Raw genomic sequence first — 21,388 nt, 5'->3', positions numbered from 1 at the left:
CAGAGCAAATTTAATAAAACCTTTTTTTGCTTGTTTATATTTCTATTTTAGTAAAGTTTAAGAGCAAATCATTCCCATAATACCTCATTTTGGAATTTAGCCACTGCAGAATACTTTAAATTTGAAGAAAAGCCACTATTATTAGCAAAATATTTGACTTTAAAAAAAAATATTTGACCAGAAAAAGTTCTCAAGGCAATTAAAAGAAACTTTTCTCAGATATACATACTCTGTTTATTAATGAAAATTGTTAATTAAGGAACTAATTCAGTAAAGTTGTTGGTGTTGAAGTCTTAAATGTCATCAAGTGGAGCCAAAAGTCATGAAATCCGTGACTCGAGTCAGTCATGTGACTCGAGTCAGTCATGTGACTCGAGGCCATGCATACATTTCAAATGTATTTAGTTGTTGATGAAATTCAAATAATCATGGCAATTATTTGCTTCTATATTGGGTGTAGTTTTTGGTATCATAATCCATATTAAAACATTTCGTCCCTGGTGGGCGACTTCAGTGCTTAATGACATCATCATTTAAAAGTTAATTTAAAAGCTTTTCCACCGAAGTTGTGGGTAAAATATTTGGTCCCTTGTTTTTGGCGATAATGACGATAGAGCTTTAAAAGACATCATGCATCACAAAATGCTGTAATTGCCTTTCAGCAGCTGTATATTTGTAAAAAAAAAAATACATTACCGGTCATTATTAAATACCCCCATATCTGCCAGACCTTGATTAAAATAAGCTTTTTATCTTCTCTAAATGTACTTCTGAAAAGGTAATATTTCGTGTTCCGATTAAAGTTTCGTTCCAATAACGCTGCGACTCCAAAGTCACGAATTGCTCATCACGAAGAGCTCACGGAGATAAATAGAAACGATCGAGTCGGACAGGGAGGCGATCTACTTTCATGCGGCATCAAATTACTCGATGGACTCAAATTCAGGGAGGCGACCTCTCAATGACACCTGTTCCATTAGCGGCACCTTGAGCAGTAATTGAGCTCTTGGTGGGTAGTTAAATTGGTTTCGCTGGGACTTCGGGGAAGCAGAGCTTTTGCCAGACCAACGTAGCCGCTAATGACCTTTGTTGTTGTGGCGGTGGTGCTGTTGCCTCCCTATAGGACCGATAGGCACTACTTACTGTGGGAACTCAGGGTTATAGAGAGTGGGCTGAAGGATGCCGGCAGGAAAGACTGCAAAAGAGATAAAGAAACAACATGAGGGACGCGGTTCAGATACAACTCGTATGAATATCACACACACACATAGACACACACTCTGGTTTCAGAACGAGTAGGAAAAGGTTGATGCAGTCTCCTTTAGATGAGAAACGACAGTTAGAAGGAAATGGAAATCACTGATGCCTTAAAGCCGCGATAGAGGACAATGACAGAAAGTCTCACTATTTGCCCAAATTTCTTTGAAAAAAAGAATACAAAGTCAGTCTCCTCCACATGCAGAGGAATCTTAACCTCGTCCAGCAGCTTTAAAATGATCGTACACAGAATGTCATCGCAGGACGACAGCGGCACGCTTCAGTTGCTTTAAGTTAATTTGACTAAAATAAGAATATGTGTCTCAAAGAATTGTAGTGGTGAAGAGTTTGCAGGGTCGTCCTTCAATCAGAGGGTTGCCGGTTCGATCCCCGGCTCCGCTAGCCCATGTCGATGTATCCTTGGGCAAGACGTTTAACCCCAAAATGGCTCCCGTAGCCGTGCCTACGGTGTGAATGTTAGCTACAGGTGGAACCGTAGCCCCTCCCATCAGTGTATGAATGGGTGAATGATGTCATGTAGTGTGATGACGGTGCTTTGAGTGGTTGGAAGACTAGAAAAGTGCTCCAAAAGTACATGTCCATATTAGTTGGTTGTTTCACCTCTTTAAGTTAAACAGCTGAAATGTTACAAAGAGATTCATGTTCCCCAGAGGATGACCATTGATCCCCTGAATTTTCATCCAGCGCCAAGGAATCTTAATAACTTCGGTGATCCTCTTGACTTCTCGACTTACGGCATTCCCATCAGCCTCAGCTTAATCTCTATAAACAGAGTCGCCATTCTTATGCAAAATAAATACAGATTATAAAAGGGAAACTACCTTTAGAGAAGAATGTTTACCGAATGTTTATCTCCTTTTTCATTTTTGACTGTTAGATTCTGTTATCTGCATTTTTTTTTTTAAGAATGTAAAAGAAGAAACAGTTGAAACCAAGAATGAGTGACATTCTTGGTTTCAACTGTTCTCGCTCTGAGATAAAAAAAAAAGGCCTTCTTGTCCCATTGTGAAGCAGGTGTTTGTATTAGAAACGCTCTGGTTTCCTGTTTGTAGTCCAAGTAGTATCGACCAATCACGTTGCAGCTGGGTTTGTTTGAATGAATGTAAACTGAGAGCGAAAAGAGGAGGCAAACATTTGCTGAAATGCAATCAGGGAACCGCCCTGAAGCGACGATCTCGCTTTTTAGTCTCACATCGTACGTTGCTAATCAGACTTTAAGCAATTTTCCTTTCTGGAAAATCGTAACAATAATATAATCTAATAAATATCTAAAATGTTTGTTGTGCATTCACGGCTGGAGTGCTGGAGTAATAATAAGCAAGTCTTTGCATGCTAAACTAGGACGGTGTTAGTACGGCTGTAAATCAAAGAATCAAAAACAATAACAGTTACAAATTAAATTGGTCATTTCAATAATTGAGATTGCAATCGTGAAAGTATATGTACATGTAAGTAGCTTAACATCAGTCATTTAGCGACGGAGCCACAGCTTCCCACGAAGAAGAAAAGAAAACCCAGGACGCGAGGGAGCTACTTTTAAATCAAATCTCTTTCCTCGTCTCTTAATCTTCAAAAACCTGAACAGGATTTTAGAAATTGAATAAAAGGAGACGGGAGGTAGAACTTAAGCGGGCAATATTAATTTGATTTAAATAAAATAAAAAAGCTGAGTGGGAAAGTGAACACAGAGATGAGACGCATGTGTGTTAAAGAAGAAGAAGAAGAAGAAGAAGAAGAAGAAGAAGAAGAAGAAGAAGAAGAAGAAGAAGAAGAAGAAGAAGAAGAAGAAATGACCCAGGAGGCTCTGATGGCTGTTTTTCCTCCTGTCCTCTAGCATCAGCTTGCGAGCGCGCCATTGATTTTCCTGCGAAAGATTTAATCCAGCTGGCAGGCAGACAGACGAGCAGGCCGATCATGGGGGGAGACGAGGGGGGAGGAAGGGGGGAGGAAGGGAGGAGGAGGGGGCGACAGCGCAAGGCCAGATTTGTTAAAAACTCGCGACGGTGTTGCCGCTTGTTTTTCCCCTCCAGGGGGGTATTAAGCATGTGAGTTGCAGATCAGAGGAGAAAGTGAGCGACGAGACAGAATATGATATGAGGAAAGTGGACCCACCCCTCTAACCAACCGACATATTTGACTTGTCGGGGGGGAAAAAGAACAGGCGTCAACACGGTGTAATTGCGTGTAACTGATGCGCGAATATGGTGACGGGGATGGAGCAGAGCACAGAAATCAGTGTGTGCAATGAGGAGTCACGCACTCACCCATTTGGTTCTTGTTAGGGAGGTAGTAGGCATTAAGGGCCTGAGGGGGGAGAAGCCACCTGGGGAGAAGATAATCAAACAAACAGGGGTTTAGAAGATGGGATCCCTCTCTTACACACACACACACACACACACACACTGAAATCACCAATTTACAAGGAAAAAGAAAAAACACACACATCCCCGATTCCTGAACAGAATTTCAAACACTCGCCGTGGACTTTGAGGCGTGTTCCTGCAAAGAGGCCTTTATGAACCCTTTCCGCATCTCTGCAGACTTTGCACAAGGGAATTACCCACAATTCATAGCGAGGTGACGACTAACACAGGGTTTACAAAAATAAAAAACAGACGATAGAGGACGGCGCTTGGCATATTAAATGTACACAGAAACAAAGGTGGAACATTAAAAACACATTAAAGCGGAAGAATATTACACTCAAACATTTCATTTGGTTGTTTTGACAAAACTAATGAGGAAATAGATTATTTAACAATCACCGAGCTCCTATTGCCTCACGAGATGAGATCTCGTGAGGCAATAGGAGCTCGGAAGAGGTTCGAATCAGGGAGTAAAATACCCACAATCCACCCTTGCAGCCTCTCAAACTCAAACCCCGAACCTTCAGGAATTTCGGCTTTAGGGGGCATTGGGATCGGGCCTCTCTCTAAACTCCCCCCTCCCGGTGAGAAATATTCACCGTGTGCGGTCCCACGGCAAAGGTTCCTCCCCACATACGGAAAACCGCGGCCGGTTCCCTTCACGGTAATCCGCTTAAAGCCAATCGATCAGCTGCAAAATCCTCCAAAAAACGAGTAACTCTGAGAGAGTGAGCGATGCCCTTGTTCTGGGAGCGAGAGAGTGAAAGAGACGGAAGACAAAACACCGCGGCGACAGGGAGGAGGAGTGTTTTGCTTTCTTTATTTCCCGGCGACAACAGAGTGAGTGATGAAAAGGTTCGTCTCCTTTTTATTTATATATTTTGTCGTTGGGGATAAAGGAGGAGTGTGTGATTTAAGTCTTCCGGGCGTCAAGTGTGGGCTAATGAGTTGTTTTTCGAGCACCTCGGAATACTAATGCGACTGTAATGTGTCGTCACGGCAGAGACGCGCTCCATCCGAGGGGTTCTAGTTTTATACTTCATTTAAAAAATGTTTTATTTTGTATATTTTTTAATGAACCGCATGTCCCACAGCACTTTGCATGCCGCCTGGCTGCTGGAGATAAGTAAATCAAATGGATTTTCTCCAGCTGTGTGTGTCGATTTTTGGGAATCTGTTGGTTTAATTTAGAGGCGCATCAACAAATGTGTCAAAAATAAAATCAAAAACAGGGACACGTGTTAGGCGTGTCAAACATATTAGAGGCGTCCGGTGAGAGCCTCAGCTGCCGGCATTTCAAGGGTATTTAACCTCCTTTAAATGGCCGTCAGTAAAATAAGTAGAAGTTCCGTGTAACGGCGACACTCACGCCGTCTTGTCCACCTCCTCCCGGATCTTCTTGACGGACAGCTTGATGTTGAACTTGATGCTGTTGAGGATGTTCTTGAAGTACGTCTTCTTGTCCACGTCGAACTGCAACGACAGAAGAAAAACGATCACAGGGTTAGAACGCCGACGCTAAGAAAGAACCACAGGCCGGATTTTCATGGAACGGGCCGAGGAAGAACCGGGTTACGAATACACAAATGATTTATCACTTTTGTCGACATTGCAGGTATTTACTTCTTGTTTTTCATACTAAAGTCCACTAACGTGTCAATTTCCACTCGTTGCATGAATACAGTCTTTTACATGTCATTTTGCTGACGCTTTTATCCAAGGGGATTTACATTTTTGCTCTATACACCGCAACAGGGAGCAATTAGGGGTTAAGTTTTACGTTTTCAAAAACAAAACAAAAAAGGTAGTTAGGATGAGGAATATGATTGTGATTTGGGTTAAAATAACGACAGTTAAACGGCGTTACGTAGCCCTTTAAGCCCTAATCCTATTTATTGTTTGAGTTGTGCTTAGATGTTGTACATGGGGATTATATATTATTGTAGCCTTGATTTTTATGTTTAATTTGATACCTAGCATGTTTTTTTTATTTATTTATAGCATGTTTTTTTCTTGATTTGTCACTTGTGACCTGATATATAAGGGCTCAACAGGTTTAAGCACAGAAGCTACGTGAAAAAATAAACGATCAAATAAAGCCGGTTTCACGCATTAATTAATTAATTTATTTTCGTAGGTCTGGCTATGAACGTGGTTTCTTGCTGAAGCTCTGCAGAGATCTGCACTCTACTGAGCACCTTGTGTAGTTTCTTATGAATAAACCAACACATTTGAACGACATTTCAATGTTTCAGCCGGTCACGGTGGAGATAATTCTACCAACATCTACCGATATTTTCCTCCCGGCATGTAGGTCACACACACACACACACACACACACACACACACACACACACACACACACACACACACACACACACACACACACACACACACACACACACACACACAGGTCCATTTACCATCTTATGCACCTTCATCCAGGTGGCATGCTAATGTCTGATGGAACACAGAGAGAGAGAGTGAAGAGAGAAAGAAAGATAGGGAAACAGAGAGAAAGAAAGAGAGGGAAAACGAGAGAGAGAAATGGAACAGGAAGTTCATGACTCACCCCGTATTCCTGATCTATGAGCTCAGGTTTGAGCATGAAGTCTGGGTAACCCGTCATCACCATCATGTGCTTCAGCTGGAAGAGAAGAAGAAGAGAAGAAGAGAATGATGGAGGAGAAACAACTGGTCCAACATCCCCACACAGCCACTTGTGGCAACGCACGCACATACACACACACACACATGCACACGCACACACACACACGCACTAATCAAGCAAACTCAGAGTAATAGGATTACAGGAAGCTCTTTATATTCCGCATGGCCCTCTAAAAGGATTATAACTTCAGATTGTAAAAGTATTAGGAGGATATCTTGCAGCGCAGACCCTAAATCGGCGCCACGGAGAGATCCGGATTAAGACGATCCCACTTCTCAAAGTCAAGCCCTTGATGTATTCTATCACACACTTCCATCTAACCAAGCAATCAATCAAACCCCGGAAAGAAGAAAAAAGAAAATAGGGAATTGCAAAGAAATAATTAAATCCCTTCTTCAAATCCTAATGGGATGTGACGGCGAGCGGTGTTTTGTGATGCGGGAGCGAAGCGGGACTCGAACCTTTGCCCTGGCGGCCTCCCTGGTGGCCTCGTCCATCCAGTCCAGATCCTGCAGCCGGAGGTCCAGGGAGTGCTTTATGTCCTCCACCAGCTCCTGGACCTGCAGGGGTTTAACAAAAAACACACACAACATATTATACATTAAATATTTATGCATTTGTATTTTTGCAATTTTTTTTTATTTGCTCGGGTCAAATCAATCACTCCACTATAACACCGTTACACTTTGTTTGTTTATCTTTGCATGATTGCTTTGCTAGTTCATTAAATATTATTATTAAATTTTTTTTTTATATATTGAGAATTTCTTTATTGCTTCACCTGTATGTATAAATGCTGCTGTAGCAAAAAAAAAAGATATATATACACAGTATATATACATACATAAATAAATATATATTAATAAATATATGCACATTTAAATATATAAATATATATTTGAGAGAAATGCAGAGGAACTGGTTGGACTTCCCTAAAACTAAGAAGTCAAAAGGTGTAATTAAGTTTCTCGTATTCCTAACAGACCATTTGGATTGATCGCTGGGTTTTCTTCCGCCTTTGTGAACTCGCTGCTGCAGCTTCTGATGTCACTTCTCGTGTGCAACATGAAATCTCACGTCCAATATGTAATTGCCAGCGACCCCATTTGCAGCTAAAAAAGACTTCACGAACCTGCAAGTCGAGGAAGCGCTCAACCGGCACAGAAATTTTCATTTTCATTTTTTTTAAACAGCTTGGGACATGGGGTCCATTTTCCAGCTGCCAGCAGCAACGCAAGTCAAAGGGAGTGAGACGGGACGCGTTGACGAGACGCGTTGACGAGACGCGTTGATGGGACGCGTTGACAGAACGCAGTGACGGGACGAGTCGTTGACGAGACGCGTTGACGAGACGCGTTGATGGGACATGTTGACGGGACGTGTTGTTGACGGGACGCGTTGACGGAACGCGTTGACGGGACGAGTTGTTGACGAGATGCGTTGACGAGACGCGTTGTTGACGAGACGCGATGACGAGACGCGATGACGAGACGCGTTGACGGGACGCGATGACGAGACGCGTTGACGGGACGCGATGACGGGACGCGTTGACGGGACGCGTTGACGAGACGCGTTGACGGGATGCGTTGACGAGACGCGTTGACGGGACGCGTTGACGGGACGCGTTGACGAGACGCGTTGACGGGACGCGTTGACGGGACGCGTTGACGAGACGCGTTGACGGGACGCGTTGACGAGACGCGTTGACGAGACGCGTTGACGGGACGCGTTGACGAGACGCGTTGACGGGACGCGTTGTTGACGAGATGCGTTGACGAGACGCGTTGTTGACGAGATGCGTTGACGAGACGCGTTGTTGATGGGACGCGTTGACGAGACGCGTTGACGGGACGCGTTGACGAGACGCGTTGACGGGACGCGTTGACGGGACGCGTTGACGGGACGCGTTGACGAGACGCGTTGACGGGACGCGTTGACGAGACGCGTTGACGGGACGCGTTGACAAGACGCGTTGACGGGATGTAGAAGGTTTGCAGTAAAATAGTCAGCTGCAAAGCCACCAGGAAGCTGTAATTACTGGGAATGTCTTTATTTCTTTTCCGTCTTTCTTCCAAATTCCATAAAAGTCCATAAAGAGGAAGTCACCTCCACCTTAATCAAATATTAGAAATCTGCTTTTGATGATTTTGGCTTTTGCATCCTTGTTTTTGTTCGCCACTCGAGGAGAACTATGAACCTCGGAGCATCTGGAGGAAGTACATTTTTAATATGTCCCGATCACGGTTATTGGGCCACGATCCCGATCCGACCCCATTTTAATATTCAAGTTGAAGTCGATACTTTTGATTTATAGAGCAGCAGAATAATTAACATATATATTTCTGGCACATTGGAAATACTGAACACTAAACGGGGCACGCCTACATCTTTCACGAGTTTAGAAATCCAAACACCGAAGCTCTTTGTGTAAAACTACTTACGTAAACACAGCCAGGAAACTACTTGGTTAGGTGAAGTAAAATATTGTAAAAATGCTTGATGAGGTTTCGCAAAACAGAGTAAAGCAACGTAGTAACGCTTCTGGTTACAACGTAACCCAACTTCCTCCACAGGCTGCAGAAAATAGACAAACCAAACCATTTATTTTGTCTCGTCATCAACTTACTCAGAATAAACGTTAATTACCGACAGCTAAAATAAGCTTTTGTGCACTGCACTTGGCTAAACAAGTACAGTATTGCCGAACCATTAAAATATGACATATTTGACCCCAATATAAATCCTCATAATGTATGTTTTAGTGCCAGTGTTCAGTGTCAATGCAACTCATAGTGGGGCTTTTATGTAGCAAAGCAGAATGTAAGGAGGTCAAGAGGTCAACGAAGTATGATCCAAATGCAGACAGACGCGGGAAGCAGGAGGAGGATTTTAATGAAAGAAACGTCTGAAATAAAAATGATTAACGAGGTGAAGCTGCTGAGTCCAAAATGACTGAACCGAAAAGTCCATAAACTACTTAAAATCCAAAGTCCAGAACTGAGAAAAATAACAAATAAGCCAGGGTAAGGTACACAAGGCTGAATATATATATATATATATATATATATATATATATATATATATATATTTATATATATATATATACAAAGACACGAGGGAGGCAACAGTGAAAGAAGGAGGAAACAGGAAGTCAAGAGAGACAAGAGTTTCTGTCCTTTCCCCGACCTACACAACATGTCTAAGTAGCAAAACGTGCGTTATCATAATTGGCATCGGACTCTTCCAACATCGGACATTTTTTGCCGTCCAAACTTGAAGAAACTTTTCTCAAACTATACCTTAAACAATCTGCCTCTCCTAAAATACACCGGTGCATGTTGAGAGCGATTCAGGATAATGAGAAAGCTCGCCTTTGCCCCGCCTCCTTCCCCCCGTCTCCCGTCTCTCAGCCTCGGCTCCAGAGTCTTATTAAATCCCGTCCACACTGAGGTCAGCAGCGTCAGTGAGCCGGTGGAGGCCACATGGCTGCAGGTGCCGGTACCTTTGGTGTTGATAATGAGGTCTCCGACCGGTTTGAGAACCAGAAATAATGCAGGAACCGAGCATGAGGTTTCCATCCTTTCAAGCATTGTTGAAATGTACACTTTAGGCATCTTAGTAGAATCTTAAATTGGGAACCTAAATATAAAATTGCGTCTCCGGGTGCGTCGGACTCGCTTCATGCTTTATGAGTCCTGAGGTTTAAAACGAGTGCAAGAGAAGAAGATCAGCAGCTCAACTGTGGGATGAAGAGCGTGAGAGTGTAAGAGGAGGAAGGTGAAGGGGAGATGATGGGAAGCTTAAAGAGAGAGAGCGCGGGGTCACAGAGGTTAGAGATGTTATCGGGAACCGTATCCCCGTGTCGTGAGAGTGGACACGGCACCGAGAGAGGAATACTTATGGGGGAGGATCAAGGCGAAAGAGACGGGGACCAAAGGGCAGAGGAGTCACCGGAGAGAGCGACAGAGTAACATACAAAATGGAAAATAAAACGTGTGAGAGGTGAAGACGGTTAGGAACCTCTCAAAATGATTTGGCCACGTCAAAATGACGAACCGGAAAATCAAAAGTAAAGAAACAATATCAGGTTATGACATTTGCAAGATCAGAGAGATGTTGTATGATCGTAAAATGTCTTCTGCGGCACAAACAGGAAGTGATTCGCACAGCTGGGCGTCGCTCAAACTGTGACTTTGGAAAGCCAATTTAACTACAAAAAGCCACAATTTAATACTTTCATTTTGTGTTTTCCTCAATCTTTTTTTTTTTTTTTGCAGCTGTAAATAACTCCATTGCATTGTGGGGCAATGAAAGCTTGTTTATTATCTTTAGATACTGATTATTTTCAGTGTAGTCAAAGCTGCTTTAATCAATATTTTCATATTAAAAATGAATTCACTTCGTGATGCAAAAGTTCCCACTTTAAAATGTCTTTAGTCTCATTGTATTTGCTTCTACAGCTCACCGTTTACTGTTTTTAGCAAAAAGGTTCTGATATACCGCCTGTGAGCTACATCCTGTCCTCAAACCCTCGATCACTGTGTATATTGGAACCCGTAGCGTTGCTTTAGCTCACTGTCAGGAATGATTGGAGTTAAGTGGAAATCAAATAGTCCGACCCTGGATCGGGTCTCGAGGTTGGCAGGCTGTTGTTCAGCTGGCTCGCATCTCAGTTTTAGCTTTTTATTTTTATTTAAATGTCAAAAGGTCATTTTAAATCGAAAGGCTACTTGAGTGGAATTTGGCAACTTTCTGGATCCAATAAACATAATGAATGTGGAGAAAATCTCTGAGAACAGGATAAAATGAAAGTCGCCCGAATTCTTCAATCTACACAACTTCCTTTGACAACGGATCGTATGGTATCCGACAAAAATTCTTTCTTTATGAAAACCAGCAACACATGTCTATTTAGCCGGTTATGTACGGCCCTAAAAGTAACCAAGTTAGGTTTAGGAAAAGATCGCAAAATAATTATCTAGGTTGCGGAAAAGATCGTGAAATACTTGGTTAGGTTGCGGAAAAGATTGTGAAATAATGATTTAGGTTGAGGAAAAGATTGTGAAATAATGATTTAGGTTGAGGAAAAGATTGTGAAATAATTATTTAGGTTTAAGAAAAAATCGTGAAACAATTATTTAGGTTTCTGAAAAGATCGTCATTTGGGTAAAAATAACTACCTAAGTGCTATTACTGAAGTTACGTGACTAATAAAGTTACGTGACTAATAAAGTTACATGACTAAAGTGACGTAACTAATAAAGTTACGTGCTAATAAAGTTACGTGACTAATAAAGGTACATGACTAATAAAATTACGTGCTAATAAAGTTACGTGACTAAGAACGTTACGTGACTAATAAAGTTACGTGACTAATAAAGTTATATGACTAATAAAGTTACGTGCTAATAAAGTTACGTGGCTAATAAAGTTACATGACTAATAAAGTTACATGACCAATAAAGTTACGTGACCAATAAAGTTACGTGGCTAATAAAGTTACGTGCTAATAAAGTTACGTGGCTAATAAAGTTACATGACTAATAAAGTTACATGACCAATAAAGTTACGTGGCTAATAAAGTTACATGACTAATAAAGTTACATGACCAATAAAGTTACGTGACTAATAAAGTTACGTGACTAATAAAGTTATATGACTAATAAAGTTACATGGCTAATAAAGTTACGTGCTAATAAAGTTACGTGACTAATAAAATTACGTGCCAATAAAGTTACGTGTCTAAGAACGTTACGTGACTAATAAAATTACGTGCTAATAAAGTTACGTGCTACTAAAGTTACTTGACTAATAAAGGTACATGACAAATAAAATTACGTGCAAATAAAGTTACGTGACTAAGAACGTTACGTGACTAATAAAGTTACGTGACTAAGAACGTTACGTGACTAATAAAGTTACATGGCTAATAAAGTTACGTGCTAATAAAGTTACGTGGCTAATAAAGTTACATGACTAATAAAGTTACGTGCTAATAAAGTTACGTGCTACTAAAGTTACTTGACTAATAAAGGTACATGACTAAAGTTACGTGCTAATAAAGTTACGTGCTAATAAAGTTACGTGACTAATAAAATGACGTGCTAATAAATTTATATGACTAATAAAGTTACGTGACCAATACAGTTACATGACCAATAAGGTTACATGACTAATAAAGTTACATGCTAATACAGTTATATGCTAATATAGTTACGTGCTAATAAAGTTACGTGACTAATAAAGTTACATGACTAATAAAGTTACGTGACTAATAAAGAGCGACGCCGGTTGTTCGACATCCACCAAACCCTTGTTGTCTTTTGCGATCTTTCTACTTCCTTGCTCACGATCCCGTAGATAATCTGAAACAATAATTTGGTGGGATATCTGCAGACCCCTGCGTACCTTGGCCTTGCTCTGCGAGGAGAAGTGCTGCTGGACGAACAGCGCCCCCAGCGCCATGCCGAAGTGCTTGTTGGCCTGCGTGAGGCAGAGCCGGCCGAGCTCCAGCTGCTGCTCGGTGCCGTCGATCTCCCGGGAGAACTCGTGGATGGTGCTGCGGAAGGCGGTGGACAGGTGCTCGCTGAGCGCCGCCACGATGCGCCACAACATGTAGTTGTGGAGGACCCTAGGACGGAGGAAACAAGGGGGGAGGATGGATCAGTTACATGGTCACTAGCAAAGCTAATGGAATGATATGAGAGACAAAAGTCAATCGTCCACATGGATTTATTGATCATTTTATTGTTTGACTCCAAAACTGCAGTGCTCTTTTTGTTGTTTCTTAAAGACAACCAATTTTGTGGTGTTTTTGTTTATTTTATTTCAATTTCGTGGTCATTTTAAACAAAAATTTTAAGCCACAGACAATTTCCGCTCGTTGCGTGATATAAGAATAGCTTTAGGTTACAATTATTGGGTGAAAGAGAAGCGCACCAAAGGGCAAAGGAGTGACTGAGGGTAAAATACAAAAGTGTGAGCGGTTTGAAACTAGTCCGGATGGTATTCTCCTGGTCCGACTGCAGGAATCAATCAAAGTCATTCGGCCGCGTCAAAATGACGAATGATGGACCAGAAAAGAGAAAGTAAAGAAACAATATCAGAAAAAAAATGATGAGTTCCAGAAATTGTGGCAAAGTTATGACATTGGGAAGATCAGAGAGATGTTTTATGATCGTAAAATGTTGCTAAATGGGTTCAGTGAGACCTTAAAAATAATGTCTTCACTGGAAACAACTAGTTAGGTTGAAGCAACAAAAACAAAACCTAGATTCAGGTAAAGATCGTAGTTTTGGGCTAAAATATTTATTGGTACGGAAGTTAATAAGTGGCAAATAAATTAACGTTGACTTGGGGAACTGGAAACCACGGGAAGCAGGACTCAAAAGCAGACTCAAAGCGAGGAAGTCGGTTTCGAAACACGGTCTTTACTAAAGGTTCGGCACACGGGGAATCAGTCTAGGCAGAGGTCTCCGGATCGAAAGGCGAAAACTCACGAGTGAACAAAAACTGGTGGAAACACGAGGGAAACCGCTGGTAAGCTCATAAAACGTTAAGAGACAAACTGGGCCAGAACAAGGAGTTGGCACTAAAGAATAAATACAAAGGGGATCGAAGCACAGGTGGAATAAAATGGGGGCGGGGCTTGCAATCACAGGAGGACGGCACATAAAGAGGGAGGAGCCAGAAACGAGACGGTGACAACAAAAACTACACAGAAGGTCTGGGCGTTACACAAACAGCGGCCTCTTTTGGGTTAAAGACCTTTTTTATGGTTTCAAACCATCCACATGTGTGGGCTTTTGGGGTCTAAATACTTCCTGGTTGATAATTGCATCAGAGTTGATTTCGTGAGAGAACAGAACAAATAAAAAAAATAACAGTAGGGGGATATAAGGTGTGTTTATTTAGTATTTGTCTTTATTATTATTCTAATATATATATATACAAAGATTCACCCTCTCTTTTTCATTCTTCCTATTTTTCACTTACTTGTTGTTGGTTTTAATGCATATTTTGAAAATCAATAAGCTTTTATCACCAAATTGTTGGCTAAACGGTTAAGAACTGCGACCGTGTGGGTTGAAGACAAGAAGTTTCCCTCTAAACGTAACACAAACTCTACGTGTAGAAGAGGTGCATTTTTCATTGAACTAAAAGAATAACTAAAAAGGCTTAATTTGACTTTCTAAAGTGACACATAGTCTCCATAGTTATTGTTCTTTGCGTCTCACAGTATTCTCCTCCCATCTGGCTCAGAGTTCTGTCTCTCCATCTGCCCTCTGAGCGCTTTAAGAGGCAGAAAAGTTAAGAGAGAGAGAGAGAGAGAGAGAAAACAAGAAGTAGAGACAGTGATGGAGAGCGAATGAAGAGGAGTCAAGAGGGCCCAGCGGTGTTAAGAGCAGCTCCCCTCTAATCCGGAGTGACTCACAGCGGAGGGGGGGGGGAATAAAAAAAATTAAAAAGTCGAGCTGGAGGAGAGAAAAATGGTTCATTCATTTATGCATTCAAGCTGTGTCCTCTTCTTCTTCTACTCTCCAGACGACGCAGCGCTGGCGTGTCCTCGTGCCCCCACCCACTGGGTGCTCACATCTCCTCTGCCCTGCGGGGACAAATGCCCCCCCGCCCCCCCTCCCCCACTGCGAGGCTCCATGCAGAGGCACAAGCATGCTCAAGGCACGTTGTTTTTGTTGTTGTTGTTTTCTGCATTTTCCCGTTTGCATGACATTTGATATTAAATCAAAAAGCGCCTTGGCAACAGCACCCCGAGGTCCCGCCAATAGAGCGCTCGTGAATTTAATTGACGGGGGGGTGGGGCGGGGAGGGGGTGAATAAATGAATGAGGAGACTCAGGTGGTCAGCAGGTGTTACAGGTGTGGCCGCTTGTGTTCGATTAGCTCATTTTGTTTTATTTAGCTTTTTATCGTCACACTTGGACATGTGTGAGTTTCTAAATGCGAGCGCTCGCGTGTGTGTGTGTGTGTGTGTGTGTGTAAGTCATCTATATGATAATGGTGGAACCTGCAGCATGTGTGTGGGACGACAACAATCGAGAAAGTAAAAGCTGGACTCAAACTTAAAACGAGGGGGTTAACGAGAGGGATCGGATTTATGATATTCAGAATTGTTGTCGACTAAAAGTTGTGCAAGCAACCGAAAGTTACAGTGAGGAACTGTGATCTGGTCCTGAACCATTCTCAGTGTAGTGCTGGACCTCTTCAGAAGAGAGGACCAGAACCAGACCCTGCTGCAGTAAAATGAGAGGTTTTCTAAAGGGAGGCGCGCAGAGACACTACCACTTTAGTCCACAGGGGTCGCCAGAAACAACACTAAAACAAAGTAGTAGTGACTCTAATAATGAGCATTCTACTATACTTCTCTCTCATTTGAACTGATTTATTACTGTTTGGACGTTGAACCCACACCTTCAAGAAGACACAAAAAACAACAACCTTTAGCTACTAACAGCGAATGATTTCCTGAACTCGATCCATTCGTCTCCGGCTCCCTAGCCGGTCCCTAGAACCACCCAGCTCTCCCCTACACGGTCACACTCGTGTACTCCGGTGTTCGCTTTGTGCCGTAATGGAGTCGCAGCGGAGCTAAATGAAAGCCGAGAGCGCCGCACAGATCAAGCAGTGGGTCTTAATCACCGGAGGACTGAGTGAAGGCTCATTAGCTGAATGGGCTTTAATGGGGCTAGTTAGGGAGATGAAAAGACACCGGCCGCCTCGCACTGCATCAACACATTACCACAGGTAATGACCCGGAGGTAATGGAGGGGGGAGGGGCTCCGTCACTTGGTAATTTCAGACCGACTTCTTGATTTTATGTTAAATAATAATGTTAAAAGAGAAAATGTACACCTGACTTACAAGCTGCACGGAGTCAGGAATCCATATTTATTTATTTGTTATTTGGGCGAGAACTTTTTTAATGACGGCATATAGTTTCAGACTGCAGGAAACTCGTAGTTAAACCGAAGAAAAAGGAAGTGGAGGAGGACGAGTCTTTCACCAAAGGAGACGTCGGTTCGTGCCCCAAACGAGAAACCTTCTTAAGTAACCGACTTCTGTAGTTACGTTCATCCAAAACGCAATATTTTCCTGAACCTAAAAGTATTTTACGATATTTTCCTCAACCTAAAAGTATTTCACGATCTTTTCCTGAACTAATAAACTATTTCACGATCTTTTCGTAAAGCTAACGAAGTACTTCACGACGTTTTCTTAACCCTAAAAGTATTTCACGATCTTTTCCTGAACCTAACAAAGTTCTTCACGACGTTTTCTTAGCCCTAAAGGTATTTCACGATCTTTTTTCCTGAACCTTACGAAATACTTCACGGTCTTTTCTTAAACCTAAAAGTACACAGGAGCAGACGGAGAGCAAGAGAGGCAAGGGAGGAGTGTGTGTGTCTGTGTGTGTGTGTGTGTGTGTGTATGCATATAAGTGTGTGTGTGTGTGTGTGTGTGTGTGTGTGTGTGTGTGTGTGTGTGTGTGTGTGTATGTGTGTGTGACGCTGGTGTTGTCATTATGCTTTCCCCTTCATTGGAGGCCTGTTCATCTGGCTAATGGGATTGGCTGCAGTCTCTCTCTCTCTCTCTCTCTCTCTCTCTCTCTCTCACACACACACACACACACAGACACACACAGTGGAGGTGGAGCAAAGAAAAGACGGATGGGGATGAGGAGATGGAGGTGTGACTGCTCTTGTCTGACTTGTATTATGGGAACAACTGTCGATGGGAGAACATGGGAGAGGTGGAGGGAGAGGAGGAGGAAGAGGAGGAGGAAGAGGAGGAGGAGGAGGTCAATAGATGGCCGTAAAGATGGAGAGTGTGTATTCTCACTGATTGAGAAACGGACAGAGGGGAAATGGGAGTGCGATGGATGGATGGAGGTGTCAATAGCAGCCCGAGGATGAAGAGCAGAGGAGAGAAATGATGTGCAGAAGGAGGATGAAGGGTGGTTAAAGGGAAAGGAGGAGGATGGAGACGGGCGAGGAGAAATGACCGAGGCTCTCAGAGGAGAAAAGAAGAAAAAAAAAAGCTAACAAATGAGTGAAAGACAGACGCTGCAAAGAAAAAGAAAAAGAATGTTGGAGAAGGAGAGAAGAATAGATGAAGGAAAGTGTTAAGGTGGCAAGAGATAAGGGTCAAAAACCGCTTCACCTCTCGGAGCGCCACGAGAATCCAAACCTTTCCTCTTTGTTACACCGTCACGTGTACTCTCAAAGTGTGTGTGTGTGTGTGTGTGTGTGTTTTCTGAGGTCCATTAGAGGCCTTGAGAGGAACCAAACCTCCTCTCCATCTGCTCTGCTGGACAATGAAACAACGGTCCGACACCTCTACTTGTCACCGAGCCTCCAATTGAACAAGAGTCAGAACTTCCAAATCTGCCGTATTTATTGAAGGAAATCCTAATTTCCGGGGACATTTGACCTTGAACTCAACATCAAACATGAGTCCTTGTCTTGGTTGCAGTTGTGTTATTTTAGCAACTATTATGTCCTTCTATTTTTTTAGGAATGTCGGTGTCTGTTCCACCATTTTGGTCCACACCGGAATATCTCAATAACTACTGGATTAAAAAGCCTGAGTCCTAAAACCCAGCGATGAGTCAGCATGTTGTGTACATGTTGAGCAACGTGTTTTTATACTATGATACTTTATGTTTATATACTTGCAAAACTATGACATTCCCATCAGCTGTACTTTACTTTACTGTGTTTTGCTCTAATTAGCTAATAATAACATGGTAACACGCTATTCTTATTAAAACACACGTGCCACTTTTATAATGTATTAAAGTGCTGTTATCTGGTTGTTGTTTACCATATTTATCTTATGAAAACAATAAAAAGTGTATTGTTTTTAGGATATTTGTACCATTATATTCTCTGTCTATGTTTATTCTTATGCACCTTTCACTTTGTTAAATTCCTCCTATGTGCAAATTAACTAAAACACATCATTTTGGTTGTTGCAACATTGTTGCCATTGCCTCATTTATGAAGAAGATACTTTCCAGCTACAATCATTATCATCGAAATTGTGTTGCATTAAATGAACTAATAACTGAAACACTCCTCGCAGATGAAGCGGCAGGAAGAGGAAGTGGATCATTGTTGTGTCTTTGCCCCGTCGGGGTTCAGACTCCCGGTTTCGTCCCGTTTCCTCGGCGGAGAGGAACCTTGATGTGAGGAGCCGAGTTCTCGTGAGCTGATGAGCAACTCCCCTTCAGGAAACCCGGGAGCTCGCCTCCTTCATTTGCATGCGTGCGCTGGGTGTAAACCTTTGTTCAAACCCCTAATAAAGCACTTCCTGGAGACGGTGTGGAGGCGGCAGGAAGTGAAGAGGATGAGGAGGACAGGAGGTGGAGAGGTGACGGAGGGAGGGATGGATGGGAGTCAATGGAAGAGGTGCAGATGGAGATGAGGAGGGAGAGCGGCGTTGAGGGGGATTTTTTTTTTTTTTAAGCGGAATTGAAGGCGGGAGACGCAGAAGTTGAGAAGGAGAAGGAGACAGATGGAGAGAGCTGGGGAGCCGGAGCCCGAAGAGAGAAGAGATCGGTGAAGGGAAAAAAGTTACAGACGGAGAGAGAGAGAGAGAGAGAGAGAGAGAGAGAGAGAGAGAGAGAATGTCTTCAAACTGCTGCCTCCTCTGTCTTTGTATAGAAGTCTGTACCCACGGGGGGGAAAATAATGAAAAAAGAGAAGCTGGAGTTAATGTTAGGAATAACGAAAACAATGGCTTTCTTAAACGAAGAGATACAAAGTTGCCTGACAGCTAAACTAATGTATGATTCTTATAAAGGAGCCGTCTACTAACCACAGACTGTTAAGAAGTGGGCGTCACCCATCGGTTTGTTTTAAAGCCTCTGGAGATTTTGCCGTCGCCATCTTGGATTACGGCCATCATGTTGTTGTTGTTTTACAACCAGAGAGCAGGAAGTGACCATATCTGGACTGAGGAGTGATATGGTGTCGACCTGTCAATCACCTTGTAGCCCCGCCCTAAAGCGTCCCCTGCTTTATGGTCTGTTTGACTCTAAATGACCATAATTTACTAAATGAACATCATGCTGTATTGAAGAAGACTTGAAACTAGAGATTGAGACATAAACTCATGTTTACAATGTTTACTGAGGGAATACATCAAGAGAAGTAGAGTCATTTAGTCCTGAGCTGAATACAACCGAGGAAAAAGTCGATTTTAAACTTTCTGGGTGCAGCTGACGGAGTGACAGAAAGAGAGAGAGAGAGAAGACAGGACGTCAGATCATTGAAGGCAACAAAAGACGAAGAGAGAGGATGATTGAAACATGGTGTAGAATCTATTCGCGAAGCCATCAGAGGGGGATGGATGAGCGGACGCCTGGAAGAGGAGATTGTTAAAAACGAGAGGAACGAAAGAGACGGAGCGTCCATAACGACGGCTCCTGCAACCTGAGAGGAGGAGCGATGCGACGCGGACGCTGTAGCGTTGGTTCAGAGGAGGAGGTCAGCCAGACAGGAGAATGATCACACACTTATGCACTGTCACTTTAAGAGGAGAGAGAGAGAGAGAGAGAGAGAGAGAGAGAGAGAGAGAGAGAGAGCAAAACCCAAACAATGAATACATTTTTATCTTTCCAAACGAAGGCAAGAAGGCCCACAGTTCACATCCACCTTCTTTTCTTGTCCAGAAAAAGGAATATTCAGTGCATTTAATTACATATTTTATATATATTGTGCATTTCTCTTTTTATTTTATTCATTTTTTATATATTTTGCGCATTTTTCCTATAATTATATTGTATTATTTTGGATATATCGTGCATTTATTTTTCTATGAAATTTTGTTTATATATTGTACATTTTTCTTATTATATAATATGTTTTATATTGTACATTTTTCTTTTAATTATACTGTAATATTTTTGGATATATCGTGCATTTATTTTTCTATGAAATTGTGTGTTTATATTTGTGTACATTTTTCTTATTATAGACTATGTTTTGTATTGTGCATTTTTCTCATTATTCTATTTTGTGTATATATTGTGCATTTGTTCTTATTATTCTATTCTATGTTGTGCATATATTATGCATTGTTCTTATTATTATAATATAAATATTTTTGTATATAGTGTGCGTTTTTAATTTTGTATATTGTATTGCTACCTGTATGCATAAATGCCGCTGTAGTGAAACATTTCCCCTTGCAGGATTAAGAAAGCAACAATCTATTTCTTTCTTTTCTCCCGTTCTGCTCCAAGCTTGATTTGTACAAAGTGGATTATGAATTATACGAATTACACGACTCAACTCAGTGATTATAGGGTGTTGGAGCGTAGTGTTTAAAAAAAGAAGAAGGGAGAACTGCAGAGATAAAAGAGACGAGGAACTGTTATCAGACATGAATCACAAAACAGATGAATCTGATAGAGAAGAGAGTTTACAGATGAGATCATATCTTGTGTTGTGTTTGATAAAGTAAGCACAATAAAAAAATGTATAAGAATTCTAAAGTGAAAAATAAACTTTGTTTGTTTCCTGTAAAAATGTGAAAAAGTGCCAACAATGTCTGTGTTATAGATAAACAAGTAATTGCATAATATGTCGTGAAAATGTCATAAAAAAGCAAATCTTAAAATGTCATAAAAAGGTGATTAGTACAGTAAAATGTCAAGAAAAAGTCAGAGTATGGTATGTAATCTTAAGTCATGTATCGTAAAGAAAATCATAAAAAGCTCAAAGAAAAGTGTGTTACATCCTGGTGAGTTCAAGTATTTAAAGGACAGTAAAATATGTCATTAAATATAAAAAGTCATAGTAAAGTTTGTCATAAAAAGTAATTGTATCATACTGTATGTTGTTAGAGTCATAGTATAGTATTACAAAAATATTAAAGTCATAGTATAGTATTTAAAAAATAAAAAATTACAATATAGTATTTAAAAACATATTAAAATCATAGTATATTATAAATAAATAAATAAAGTCATTATATATATATATAAAAAAAAATACCGAAGAAAGTATTTAAAAAATAATAAAGTCATAGTATAGCAAGTTGAAAATGTT

General features: G+C 41.5%; 1 protein-coding gene across 1 annotated transcript in view; it reads right to left on the bottom strand.

The window, feature by feature from the left end:
• Nucleotides 1–21,388, bottom strand: part of ecel1 (endothelin converting enzyme-like 1) — a gene marked incomplete at its 5' end in the record, with an annotated part of 36,960 nt that overhangs the window by 6,901 nt on the left and 8,671 nt on the right. Inside the window, 6 exons of the mRNA XM_079224584.1 lie at nt 1,144–1,195; nt 3,543–3,601; nt 5,014–5,117; nt 6,217–6,291; nt 6,777–6,875; nt 12,724–12,946. Coding sequence (XP_079080710.1) covers nt 1,144–1,195; nt 3,543–3,601; nt 5,014–5,117; nt 6,217–6,291; nt 6,777–6,875; nt 12,724–12,946 — 612 coding nt within the window. The remainder of the gene's footprint in view (nt 1–1,143; nt 1,196–3,542; nt 3,602–5,013; nt 5,118–6,216; nt 6,292–6,776; nt 6,876–12,723; nt 12,947–21,388) is intronic.

Source organism: Taurulus bubalis, assembly GCF_910589615.1.
Source record: "Taurulus bubalis genome assembly, chromosome: 10".
Classification (NCBI taxonomy): Eukaryota; Metazoa; Chordata; class Actinopteri; order Perciformes; family Cottidae; genus Taurulus; species Taurulus bubalis.
The sequence above is the reverse complement of the archived record's forward strand: the minus strand, read 5'-3'. Positions and strand labels throughout refer to the sequence as shown.